This window comes from Microchirus variegatus (genome assembly GCF_963457635.1).
Source record: "Microchirus variegatus genome assembly, chromosome: 22".
In the NCBI taxonomy this organism is placed as follows: domain Eukaryota; kingdom Metazoa; phylum Chordata; class Actinopteri; order Pleuronectiformes; family Soleidae; genus Microchirus; species Microchirus variegatus.
Window position 1 is genome coordinate 10459025 of NC_139823.1, and position 13476 is coordinate 10472500.

Sequence of the window (13476 nt, forward strand, 5' to 3'; positions counted from 1 at the left end):
ATATATGTATATGTGTATATATATATATATATGTGTGAATATGTGTATATATATATATAATGTGTGTGTATATATGTATATATATGTGTTTATATATGTATATATGTGTATATATGTATGTATATATGTGTATATATGTATGTATGTATAAATATATTCATACATATATACACATATATTTATATATATACATACACACATATATATATAAATATATATGTGTATATATATATATATGTGTATATATATATATATATGTGTGTGTATATATATATATATGTGTGTGTATATATATATGTCTATATATATATATGTCTATATATATGTATATATTTGTATGTGTATATGTATATATATATATATATATATAGACATATATATATGTGTATATATATTTCTGCTGACATTTCCCAGCTTCAATGTGGTAGAGATGGTGTCATGGAGGAGTCTTCTCAGGCTCATCACAATTCCATTTCATTCACTATTCCTCTCGTTGTCTCATTCCCCCATTTAAGGGAGATGTTGAGGGAGATCCGGGTGCATGCCTGTATGCGTGTGTGTGCTCATGTACTCGTACTGTTCAAACTAAATGGTCTTTTCATGGCTGGCAAATGTGGTTTGTTAATGCAGAGTTAAGTGAACTTGTCAAACTCATGCGTAAGTGTGTTGTACCACACATGTACATTGTGCACGCAGTGTATGGACGCTGGTATATTTAGTTTAGCCGGCTTTGAAACAGTGCTGGAGTGTGACACATCGTGTTATGCAGCGACATATACTGAAATGGAAATGCACAGAGTCGGCATCTACTATGAATGTGTAGTTATTGGTGCTCTTCTTCTTTATTCAATCAAAATGGGATTTGGAGAATATGAATTGACGTCTCACTTCTTCAACTTAAATCGGATGAAATGTTTTTCTCACTTAACTTTAGGCAAGGAGAGACGTAGGTTGTTTTTCTTTAATGGGAAGAAAACAACTGTTTGCTCTCACTTTAATATATAATACTGAAGGTTTCCGGTAGAATTTCAAAAGTTTATTCGACGGAATGATCAACGCCAGCAGATAACTGACTCTTCACCTTCTTTTATATTGACATCCTTTTTACACTTTTGCATATTTTCCCTTTTTTCCCCCCCACACCACACATCCACCAGATTAAAACTCTCAAACAGTCCTCAGCAGTGCCTGCTGCTTATTCCGTTTTCCTCATCTGCTCTCTTCACTGAACACAGCGGGCCCAGTAATATCTGGTCTGTCATCTGGTGGAATCCCTCCCTTTTTTCCATTGCAATGCCTCCATATTGAATAGCTATTTAAATGCAGTTCACTTCACATTTATTTGAAATCTCATTAACTGGATATAAAGACCCAAAGAAATGTGGTGTAAATAGAAAATCTCGGGGGGCCACGTGGATAAGGGGGAAATTTATTCATGATTAGCCTTTTATTTTGTTCTTCTTCCATTCCCAGAGCCGAATTTAGTGGATTTCTGTTGAGTGTCAGCAGTCATTTTTAAGAGCGAGTGCCAGTATCTCGTCTAAATACGCCGACACAAGAGGACGTTTACGGACGGAGAGAAATGAATTGCGTTGTGAAATGAGCGGGGGGGGGGGGGGGGGGAGAGAGTAAACGCCGTTGCTTCTTAAATGGCGTTCGTTCAGACGAGCACGGAGGAGAAATTGTATATGGTCTAAATTCTTATACGTCAGTGAAAACTGAAGGGATTATTTATGAAAATGGATTGAGAAAAATTGAATTACCAGGCATCTTAAATTCTCTAAAACTCTAAAAAAAAATGTTGACACTGCTGGAAAACTTCAGCTCTATGTGACATATTGTTTTTATTCCTTTTGTCAGAAATTAATCATATAATCATGATGTGTATAAATATATAAAGTATTGCATTTCTTATGTGGACTATAACTGTCACAATCCTTTTAATATAATATTTATATTTCCTGCTTTTTGATTCTTTTTTTAAAGTCTTTATTTTGGTGCCTGCTTCTTTGATTAATAAGCTGCCATGTTATGGGCATATTGTCTTTTTTAAGAAAAAGTTGTTTTAATGTTTCCGGTCTTGTGGTTTGCATTGTTGTGGTGAAGTTAGTTCCTTCTGAAACTAAATTACAAAGGAATAACAGTAAAAAACAAACCAGTAATATACAACTTATATATAATAAGAAAAGAATTGTCGGGTTTCTGCATCTGGGAAAATCATCAGAAGTCGGCGAGTCCCTCTGTCTCTAATCTCATTGTTTCACCATATATATCCCTCGATCCCTGGAGCCCCATCACCCTAACGCAGAGTGACGATAAATAAATAAATGTTAGAATTTGGGGGTAGATTATACACCTTAACCGAATTGTTCTACACTGGCTTTCCAGCCTGATGTAAATCTTCCCAGGTCACACACAAACACAGCACTACGTCTTAATATACTGTGTGCGCGTCGTCGGCCTCCCGTATCTCGAAACTCAACGCAGACGAATGCGACGACGACGACGCTTGCCAAGAGCTGTCAGTTAGAGGGCAAAAGGGGATGTGTGGACCCTAATGAGAGTCAGGAGCTTTATAAAGTCCCTTAGGTGTGAGTCCTGGACTGGGGGCGAAACCACTGTAATCCATAACCCAGTGACACTTAGGATTGTTGGCAGCACGACTCTCTCACTGGAGCCTCAGTTCATATTTCATATCAGAAATGAACACAGTGGGGATTAAAATCGTATTAATCAATTTTGGAACGAGACTTCCTTGTGATTTGACTGTAAACTATTTCTAACTCTGACCCTTTTTCTTTTTATTTGAGCCACAAAATTGCAAGTTTAAGTGTTGTCTCATTATCTCAATTTCACTTAATGGCCAAGCTAAATGATGAAATGGAGAAGTTGAATGATACCAGTGTCTGAAGTAATATAGACAAATATGGCACATTTCATTTTACAGTGTGGCATTATATTTCAAAATTAGTCTTGCCTCTTAAAATCTATTATTTCATAATATGATTAACGTTTTTTTTTTCGGAGTATTTTGTACTCTAATTGTCTTGGAGAAAGGAAAAGCTATTGAACAAATAAGAGAAAACACAATGACGTAACAGATACTGTGTGATTGATGCTGAAATCGCAGAGAACAGATTTTTCACCTTAAAATGCACCAGATTTGTGATAATTCCCACACTCCTCAGTGTCCTCAAACTACCCTGATCAGAGTAGTTTTAGCGTTACGATGGAAATCTACAGTCTCCAGTTTAACCGAATGTCAGCGGCGCACGCAGCCGTCCTCGTGGATCGAGAACGCAACTTTGCACTTTTGATTATGATAGCAGAAATGCTGAATGCACTTACCGCTCCTGCACTGGACCACATAACTATTTCCTCGCGCAGTTATCCGATAGAGTAAATAACATTATGAAGCTTAGGGAGCCATCTAATCAATTTTTGAGTATGATGACAGGGTTGGGAAGAGCATGTGGAGTCAGGATCATATTACTTGTTACACACACTGGGCTGGACTAAAACAACACCAGTGCAGTTGGGCTGAATAGCTTTTGTACGATTTCATAAGGTCAAATGAAGGTCCTGTAAAGACAAAAATGTAAATGAATTATTGCGTCGTAGAAAATACTGCACATGCTTGGATTTCTGTTCCACTGTTGTAGGGTTTATTTTTGACACTGGGTGGGTTTACTACGGTGGCTCTGAGGGTGCAAAACACAAACGCAAATCAGAAAACAAAAACACAAATCAAAAAACACAAACACACAACCCACTGCAGGTTCGAATCCTCCATCGAGCAGAAAACACAAAATCATTAACTCACAACGGAAACGCAAATCAAAAAACACAAATGCAGAAAATGGAAACGCTAATCATACAACGCAAATACAAAAGCAGAAACATGAAAACACGGAAACAAAAACATTAACTCAAACTAACGGAAGAGGTGTGTGTTGTGATTTCCGTTTCGAGTTAATATTTTTGTGTTTTCGTGTTTCTGCTTTTGTATTTGCGTTTCCATTTTCTTGTGTTTTGTGATTTGCATTTGTGTTTTGTGATTTACGTTTGTGTTTTGTGATTTGCATTTGTGTTTTTATTATTTGTATTTGTGTTTTTTGATTTGTGTTTTGTGATTTCCTTTTGTGTTTTTTGATTTGCGTTTGTGATTTGCGTTTGTGTTTCCAGGTTTTGCGCTTATGTTTTGTGATTTGCATTTGTGTTTTGCACCGCAGGGCCACCGTAATTTACGCATTTGAACTGAAAAAACCCCCCACACATTTCAGAATCAAGTGATAATGTCACATTGATTACAAAACACTGATTAAATATGGAGTGAACTAACGTACATAATAATATAATAATTGTGTGATTGAAGTGTTTGCCTCATTACAGAGAGATTCAACCATTAAGAAGACTCTCCTTTCTTTGGGAGCAATGAAACAATTCAGCGTCCTCAGAGACGTGTTTAATTCACCCACGTCTCGGTTCATTTTCACCTTTTTTGCTGCTCCGTGGTGTTTTGTGTGTTTGTGTGTCAGCTGTGGCCCTGAATGGCCCTCCCACTGTTCACATGTTATTGTCAAGCACATGAATCAATACTCAACACTGAAGAACAGCAAGGGCTACTATTAAGGTGACGGTAGAAGCACATTGATTGAACGCTGCATACAAGTACTGTTTTCCTTAGAAGGCTGTTACACACCCGGTATGCGAGTGCAAAGCCCTTAGGTCAACTATGTTATCCGTTTGTAAATGGTAGGGAAGCATATCGAGAGCAACTGGATGTGAGATATTATAATGCTTGGATATTAGCTCCCTCTGCTGGTCAATTCCCACATCTATTAGGGTCAAAGAGGAAGCATATTAATGGTTTAGCAAGGACCAGGTATTTCTCCAAAGCAAATTATCTTGTGAGATTACTGATGTTCTCATCTACTGAGTAACATTATATTCCTTATAAGGCTCACACATTAAGATCAGAGACGTGTATTTTTCCCTCGATAAAAGCAGAACACAGGCGCACATTTTACTCGATTCATCAGACGTGATTGACAGGATGATTGTACGCTCTGCTCACCACTACAGCTGTGGCAGCGTGCATCATCTCCACCGAGAGGGTCCCCACATAGTCTCACGTCCTGTTTTACATCTGTAATATCACAATGTCATCTGGCGGAGAAATTGAAAAGAAAAAAAAAAATCAGAGGGGTACGCAGCTTGTTTGCATCTGAGTCAAAAGGGGGAAGATATTTAGTCCGAGTATAAGCTGGAGCCTGGACCCTCCAAAAAAAGATCCAGGATCTGTGTTGCTTTTTTCACAGATTCCTACCGTGATATCGTGTTACCCTTCCTCGAGCTTCAGAAACATCAGGCGCGCGATTAAACTGCGGATATAATTTACAGTAACCGTATGTTGTGTTCTTGTCCAGTGGCCGTAATAAAAGATAATGTACGGCGATGACCTCGATGACATCAGTTTCGCATGTGCTCGGCATTAACGTCAGTGTCCATTCATCCGCCCACCTGTCAGGGAAAAAAGATGAAAACGTCTTTTAAGTCGGTGTAGCCGCAACACACATGTGTCTTTTACCATTCACTCCATCAGTATAGGATCTCCACAGATGGCTCGCGCACATGTCATGCACTGACCTTCCCGTGCTCTTATTACTGAAGTTCATATATTACTCTGACAGTATATTTAAGTTTGAACAAGGATCCTTTGATAGGCAGTAAATAACAGTCAATATTTGACATTTAAGAAAAAAAAAGAAGGTTACCATAGTTCACCCTTAAATCTGAAGCACACTTGAATGAATGGATGTTAAAAAGTTGTGTGGGATCGTAAATGTTACAGCCCTATAGCATTGCAATTGCACTTTGCGTTGCAGTACTCACGCGACAGTTTGTGCTGTCGGAAACAATTCCAGCCGAGAAGTTGCACATTAAAGCCAACATGTGGTTATTACTGTAATTTCACTCGTGCTGTTGCAGGAATCGGCGTCTTTGTCGCCAGAGAGGAGAGAGTTGGAAAAACACTTGTGCAATAGTTTGCATTTTTTGGGCCTCTTTTTACACATTGAGACTAAGACTCAAAAAATTTTAATTCATCCAAATCCATCCATTATCTACCACTTTATCTTCCACCTGAGGGTCGTGGGGGGTGCTGTGCCTATCTCAGCTGACATTGGGCGATAGGCGGGGTACACCCTGGACAGTTCGGGCATATAGAGACAAACAACCATTCACTCTCACAACTACAGTCAATTTAGAGTGACCAATTCACCTAATCCCCATATTGCATCTTTTTGGATGGTGGTAGGAAGCCGGAGAACCCGGAGAAAACCCGCGCACACACGGGGAGAACATGCAAACTCCTTGCAGAAAGGCCCTTGTTCCGAAGTTGTTCCAAACGGGGCTCGAACCCAGGAACCAGGGTCTTCTTTTTCTCATTATTGTAAATATGTTTTAAAAAGAAATATCACTTCATGAGTCAAAAGTGGTGAATTTAAGGATTTTAAGGCGAAATCTGTTCTCTGATATTCAGCTAAAAACGTTCTGTGCAATCACTTTTAATTTTGCAAAGACTGAAAATCGCTCCAGTGGACACTGCAAAAAGCACCAGCTGAGTTTGGCTGAGCATACAGACGATTCAGTCAGGAGGGTAAATGAGTTTGCATGGCTATGTCTAGAGGTAAAAAAAAAAAAAGAAGACCTCCAGCCCCATATGTTTTATTTCTTCTATCACATGAAGTGATTGACGACAGGTGTTGCAACAGCTTCTTTGGCTTCTCTATGGTCATCGCCGTGAGTGTGAACCACACCATGTGATAGTTTCTCTGGAGGATTTTATTCCCCTTTTTCAAAAGTGAACTTCATTTTTATTTCTACCTGATACGAGTCTTTTTGATGAGCCGTGGTAATTTCGCTCCATATTTTAAGCTTGAGAAGTACTCCGTTAAACAAATCAAGCAGCAGTTTCTTAAAAAAAGAAAACAAATGCACAAACTCTAGAATCTAAGTCTGTGTAGCCGCTGCTGGGATTCTAGCAGTTACTGTTCGGTTTTTTCCCTGTGATTTATCTCTTTGCGAGGCTCCTGATACGTCTCTGTTCTGATTTTGATGGGTCGTGATAAAACAGGCGGTAAAGTAAACCTTCAGCTCTCTATAACCGCAGCTGGTGTTACTCACAGGAGGGTCGCTTTGATGTTGTTCACACATTAAAAGAAGTAGTCTTTTTGCGTCCGACGGAGCAAAATACAAGAAACGCGCGCGGCGCGTAGTTACCGACACACGTCAGCGTGCGACTATTATCGGCGTTGTAAACCCTTTGTGTGTCTCAGATGTTCGCATTATCATTGCGTCAGACGTGACTGATGGTGCTTTGTCGGGGAAAGTGGGCGCAGCACTTACTGTACAGTGCGGTTCCAGAACTGAATGTGAAAGCAAAGGCGTACAGTATGTGCATGAACATCTAAATTGCTCAAGTTACTTGTTATTAAGCCACAATCTGACACAGAGTTAGTCATTTTTTCCCTTATTATTTCCGATAACCCATCAGCCCATGTCTGTTGAGAGCTTTTTTAAAAATGAAGGCAACTGTATGTTTTTCTTTTTCCCAATGCATGCGTTCGGTGTCGACAGATAAAAAAAAAATGCATCATTAGTGTGGAGGTGATGAAAATGTGATTCAGGGCAGGGACACGGAGGAGAAAGTTCTGAAGCTTTGTTTCACATCAGATAAACAACTTGAGAGCTGGAGGTAAATAAGGTTGAATCCACACTGGAGCTAATAAACATGTGGGGGGAAAAAATAAAAAAAATAAAAAAGTTGTTTTACAGGTCAGCTCCCAGAGCGTATATCTGAATTTGAAGTAGGGAGAAGAGGCTTTACCTATTTTTTTTATACACTCATAGACGGCTGCTTGGGAAAGGAAATTGGGGAAAGCCGGGGCACTCTGCTTGACCTGCCTGGGGATCAGATGTCTGGAGGTTTCTGAACTGACCACTCTCATGAACTTCTAAACCCCAAGAAACTCTCTCAGGTCTGCAGATCAATCCCTTTAGTATATTTAGAGTAATCTCACTTACTTCGCTTTGACAGATTTCCCACTTCTATCTATTCTAATTTTGTTTGTTTTTTTCTCTGAGTCCTATATTATGAAGACTCAGTCTTGCTTTTTTGTGGGTTTTATCTTCACAGTTTAAGATGGATAAGTGGATCCAAAAAGAAATTGTGGTTAGGATACAACAAAAAGTGTAACTCAAGACACACTATTTCATGATCTAATATCTGTATGTGCTGCAGATTATGGGCTTAATCCAAGTAAGAATGCTCCACTTTCCTCTAGTTTTTGTGTTAACCTTTCGTTTTGAAACGGCAACAACACGAATTCTAAAATCCTGTTTGACTGTTTGCTGTCGAACTTTATCATTTGCCTTCACTACAAGTGGCGATTTGCCCTTTAATGGCTTCAGTATTAAGTGATAACCTGTATTAACTGGCAATTACCTCTGTGAACACTGGATGGCATTGTTGCTGTTCAAGAACCCTGCAATTTGCAGCAGTACTTAATTTTTCCTCCCTGTAGGTGTGAGGGCAGACGGAGTTTGCTGTAGCTGCATTGTAGTGTGTTGTTATTTGATTTGACATAGTTGATGATCTTATGTCTGTTAAACAAAAATGGCAATCTAATCCAAACTGATGCAAAAATACAGGGGAAAGAAAATCCGAAGATGAGTGTAAAGCATAACCTAAATAAAGATTGTGCTTCATTGTGTCCTCATAAGATGACTATTGTTGAAGTGCAGGCTTTGTTTTTATTATCATTATTATTATTTCCTGATCCTCGGAGTCATTTGCTTGACTTCACAGAGGTTGGTCCTCTTACCGTCTGCTTCAGGTGAACCACTTCTGTTTACACACCGTCATTTCCTACAGTAGCGACTAACCAGATATTCCAGTCTGACTTTGGCACACCCCCAGTTCACCTGTTTTTTTTTTTGTGTTTGGGACATCGGACACCAAAATGTCAAGGGATCGTCGCCATCGTGGCGCCTGGGAAGCTGTGAGTGTGAGGGCAAAGTGGGTGATTTTGCTGTAAAGTTATTGTAACGTCAGAGGAAAAGGAGAGAGAGGCTGTTTTGGAGGTGAAAACGTTAAGCAGGGGCCCGTTAGCTGTCAAAAATATGGGAGTCCGTTTATTGATTTGTACAACATTATCACAGTATTTCAATCTGAGCAGCTGATATCCTCCCTCGGTGAAAAGCTGCATCCCTTTATCTAATTTAATTATATCAATAATAGGATATGTAAGATGCCGGATAAAGTGCGACTTCATGACATAATTGTTTTTGATCAAGGCTTGTTATTCAGTTGTTCTTCCTCATTCTCTGTGAAACTGAATAATTGTTTATTTCTTATAATATTAATAATTTAAAAAATCATAGGTTGAAATGCAAATGAGACTCAGGATTAATCGTCCTTCATTATGTGGACTAAACGTGTATATGGAGTGACTCAAACTCTGTCAATAAATACAATTTTGTCTCCACTACATTACACATCGATCCGTGCCGAAAGTGAAAGGAGAGAGATCGAATTTTAGCAATAAAGTGCACGTACTATGTATAAAACGGTCGTTAACTAGAGCTCCTGTGGCCCCCCCCCAAAAAAAAAAAAAAAGACGAGAAAGAAATCGCACAATATCAGTCCATTTTCGCTGACGCTGCAGTGTCAGATCTCCCCCTCCGTTTCGTGACCTCTGTCAGTTGACGGTGAAGGTCTCCAATAAGCAGCGGTGTTTTTTGTGAGCACCACTCACTGAACTGTCTCTTCCAATAGTGGTCGCTTCACATCCTGTTGAAAGAAACAAGTGCCTCAAATACCACGATTCTGGCCCTTCCCACCTAATTGTTTTCCACGCTCTGCTGAATATCTGTCTTCGCCCTTTTTGCTCTGCTCGAAAACTACAGCACCGTAGCGTTCGCTTTAATGGTATTTGGATCCAGTGTTGTTGCTTATTTCCAACGGCTAAGTGAGGCCTTTGAAATTAAGCAAAAAAAAAAAGAAAAGCGGACGAGGTAATATGTTGTAATGCATTATAAGCAGCATCTCCAGGGAGGGCAGCAGCAGCAGCACAGCTTTCGCAAAGGGTTGTTCTTCTTATACCTGGCTGCAAGCTTGAATTTCTCGTTGGACGCTGCCACGTAGTCCTGTGTTCTCTCCACGTTGGTCTGGATGTGCTCCATGTAGGAACCTTGTTCCTCCACCAGCACGAAAATGTCCATGAACAGGTCCCTCAGCTCCTTCATGTTGTTCTCCAGACTCAACAGCTCCTGTCAGTGGAGAAGGATTATGGGATTAAATTGCCGTTGATGTAAGGGACATTCGTCAGAGGCTGAAGGTGGTTGGAAAGACAACCGGGGAGGATTTAAGGTTCAATTAGGAAACACATCCGGCATCATCTCTATGATAACAAAGGTGTGCATGCGGCAAATAAGCAATACATTAGACTGTGTGTAGCGTTAATTAGGCATTTTAGACAACTTGAGAGCATTGGGGTGTGATTCATGAGTAATTATCTGCTTTTCACACCCTTGCAAATTATTTCGTGACAAGTTGAGCTTTTTAGAGCCTCCAGATGAGCCTGAGATTTACACTTTAGTTACCAGATGGATGCTGACAACAAAGAAGAAACTTTCATCACACTATAAAGAAGCTTTTGCATAGGGGGGGGGGGGGTGGAGAGTGTCGCTGCCCTCACCTTATGTCGCTGCTCAATCTCAGAAAGTTGCGACCGCGTGATTCTGGCGTCGTTCAGCAGGTTCTCGTTGAAGACCTCCCATTTCCCTGTGGCGACCATCTCGTCGACCTCTTCCTCGGTCACGTCCCTTCCCAGTACTTCCAGCTGCCGGACGATGAAGTCCTTGCAGCGCTCCTGCTTCGTCAGCAGACCTTCGTTATACTGCCGCATTACCTTAGCACCATCATCATCGTAGCGATTATGTTGAAAAGACAGAATCAAGAAGAAGGAGTGGGAGGGGAAAGGGGAAATGAGAAGGCATTTCAATCCCATCTTTTTTAGAATAGCATCATTTATACAAATTTCCTCGACCGTATTAAAATATTGACAAAATCAAAGTATTTACACCAAATTTCAAGTATCCAGAATAAAGTAGTAGATTTTATTAAGACATTATCAACCTGCTGGAATTTGGAGTAGAGCGCTGCATGCTGGCAGCGTTGTATTCTCGTTGTAACGGCGCACGGTCCCTGCAGGTCCTCTGTTTTCTCGACTTGTTTTGACAGAGCATCTAGTCGCCGGTGGAGGCTTTCGGCGTGGAGCTTGATGTCTCGTGCAATGCTGCTCTCTTTCTTCATCACACTGAAACGACGCATGGTTGCCACCAGGGTCTTCTGCTGCTGCGTAACCTGATGGATCTGTGCGTGGTCGAGATCAGACGAAAAATCTTTATACAGCCTCCCTCGTGGACGGAAAAAAAATGCCAAAACCATCACTATTTTTTTTTTACCTCGTTCTCCAGGACTGTGATGTCGTCTCGGATTTTCTGAGCCTCAGACAAGTAGTTCTCGATGACCGGCTCTTCCTCGAACACCACGGCCTGCGGCATTGTGATCTCGACCTCCATGGAGTCATCACCGTCATCCTCACCCTTCGCTGAGACGGGGTCAGTTCTTTCGATTGCTGTCCCAGAGAACTCTTGAGCCCTCTGCTGCAGCTCTTCCAAGCGATCCCTCATTGTGGAAGAGCTTTTCACCAATGCTCCAGTCGTTAAGGCGGTGCAGTTTTTGTCAGCGCTGAGGAAAAAACATTCAAATTTAATGATTCTTGTTGGCAAACTAGGTTACGGAAGACAGTGATGACAAGATTAAAGCACAGGGAAGACAGACTATACTTACACCTGCATGTCATCGTGACTGTACTCCATCCTCGTCATAAAGATCATTGTTTTTATGTGGGGATAAAACGCGTTGAGATTTGATCCAGTCTGCTTTAGATATGAGATGAGCGCTTGGAGAAGCAGAGGAGCGATGAACGGCGCAGGAGAGGGAGAAGAGAACAGCGCAGGGGCGGTGCGCAGAAAAAAAAAGGCCGTTTGTCTGCACCAGATGAGGCAGATGAGGGGGCACTTCCACTTTTATATTTATGTTGCTTTATCTTACTTTTAAAAGAGTAGCAAAGTATTAAAGTAAAACATTGTTGCATCGAGATGCATCGATAATCGGTTTAGAATCGAATCTCCTCTGAATGACCTCTGAATCGTAATCGAATCGAATCGTGAGGTGCCTAGAGATTCCCACCCCTAGTGGACACGTGGACAGACACAGTGCAGCCCAAAAGTGTGTCCACACATGCTCTGTAGGTACTATATATTGGAATGGAACAGATGTACGGCCATGCGTTAGGTGTATCGGTTAGCACTCTTACATTTGGAGCAAGAAGACCTGGATTTGCGACCAGGGTCTCTGTGCATGGAGTTTGCATGTTCTTCAGGTTCTCCTACCACAGCCCAAAAACATGCAATACATATGGGGATTAGGTAACTTGTGAGTGTGAGAGTAGATGGTTGGTTGTCCGTGTGGCCCTGTTGTGATGTCCAGGGTGCACAGCCCCCCCGACCCTCTTGTGGATGGATGATAAAGCGGTAGAAGATGGATGGAACAGAATGCGAGATGGCACGTCCAACTACACTGTAGTAGAGTATAGTCACGTGTTTTTTATACATTGGTGGAACAGCTGCACAACTCTTTGGACACAGAATGTGGAAAGTATGGAGAGTTTCAACTTTAATTTAACTTGTGTAAACATTGCATTTGTCAGCGTACACATAAATGGAAAAGTTCAACATAAATTCACAGCCCGTGTATCACTTTAAGTAGTAGTAGTATTAATGTATAGTTTATTGCGTGTATTGTTTTTTAGTGACAGAATTGCCCCGAGATGACTTTCTACTTCCGACAAATAAATATGTGTGTCGATTTGTCTCGGGCGGTGGAGGAGGCGCTGAGGTCATTTTTAGCCAAACGGTCACCGCAATCCTTCATTCAGGCATTAGTGTTTTTGCGAGTGACCTTTTCACAGCTGATATGAAGACAGATGAGGCTTGTTAAGGCTAAGCTAACACTCACTGTTGATGGTCAGTAAATATTTCTAAATGTTAGGGTTAGCTGCTTTTAAACTGGAATGTCCTGTTTAAAAGCAACAGACATCTCTTTTTTTTTTTTTTATGTATACACGTTGTCAGGCAGAAAGAAGAAATGCATATAAATAATTTTGATTGAGAAAAAAAATTAGTTAAACTGAGCTGCATTTATATTTATTGGATTTATTAGTATAAGTATAAGAGCCTCACACATGAACATTGAATATTAAATAATGTGGTTTTTGCTTTTTTCCCTGCTAGGTCATTTTTTGGTAATATCTCGAATAATATTTTTTTATACATTCAACTCAG

The 13476-nt window shown here is 40.5% G+C and overlaps 1 protein-coding gene across 1 annotated transcript; it reads right to left on the reverse strand.

Annotated features, from left to right (window-relative positions):
• Window positions 1-10098: 10098 nt before the first annotated feature.
• On the reverse strand, window positions 10099-11760 carry stx19 (syntaxin 19; the record flags this gene model as incomplete). The annotated part of the gene is made up of 4 exons (XM_083908548.1): window positions 10099-10335; window positions 10764-10976; window positions 11204-11440; window positions 11533-11760. The coding sequence occupies 4 exons, from the start codon at window positions 11758-11760 to the stop codon at window positions 10099-10101; spliced, it is 915 nt and encodes a 304-aa protein (XP_083764674.1).
• Window positions 11761-13476: the final 1716 nt, after the last annotated feature.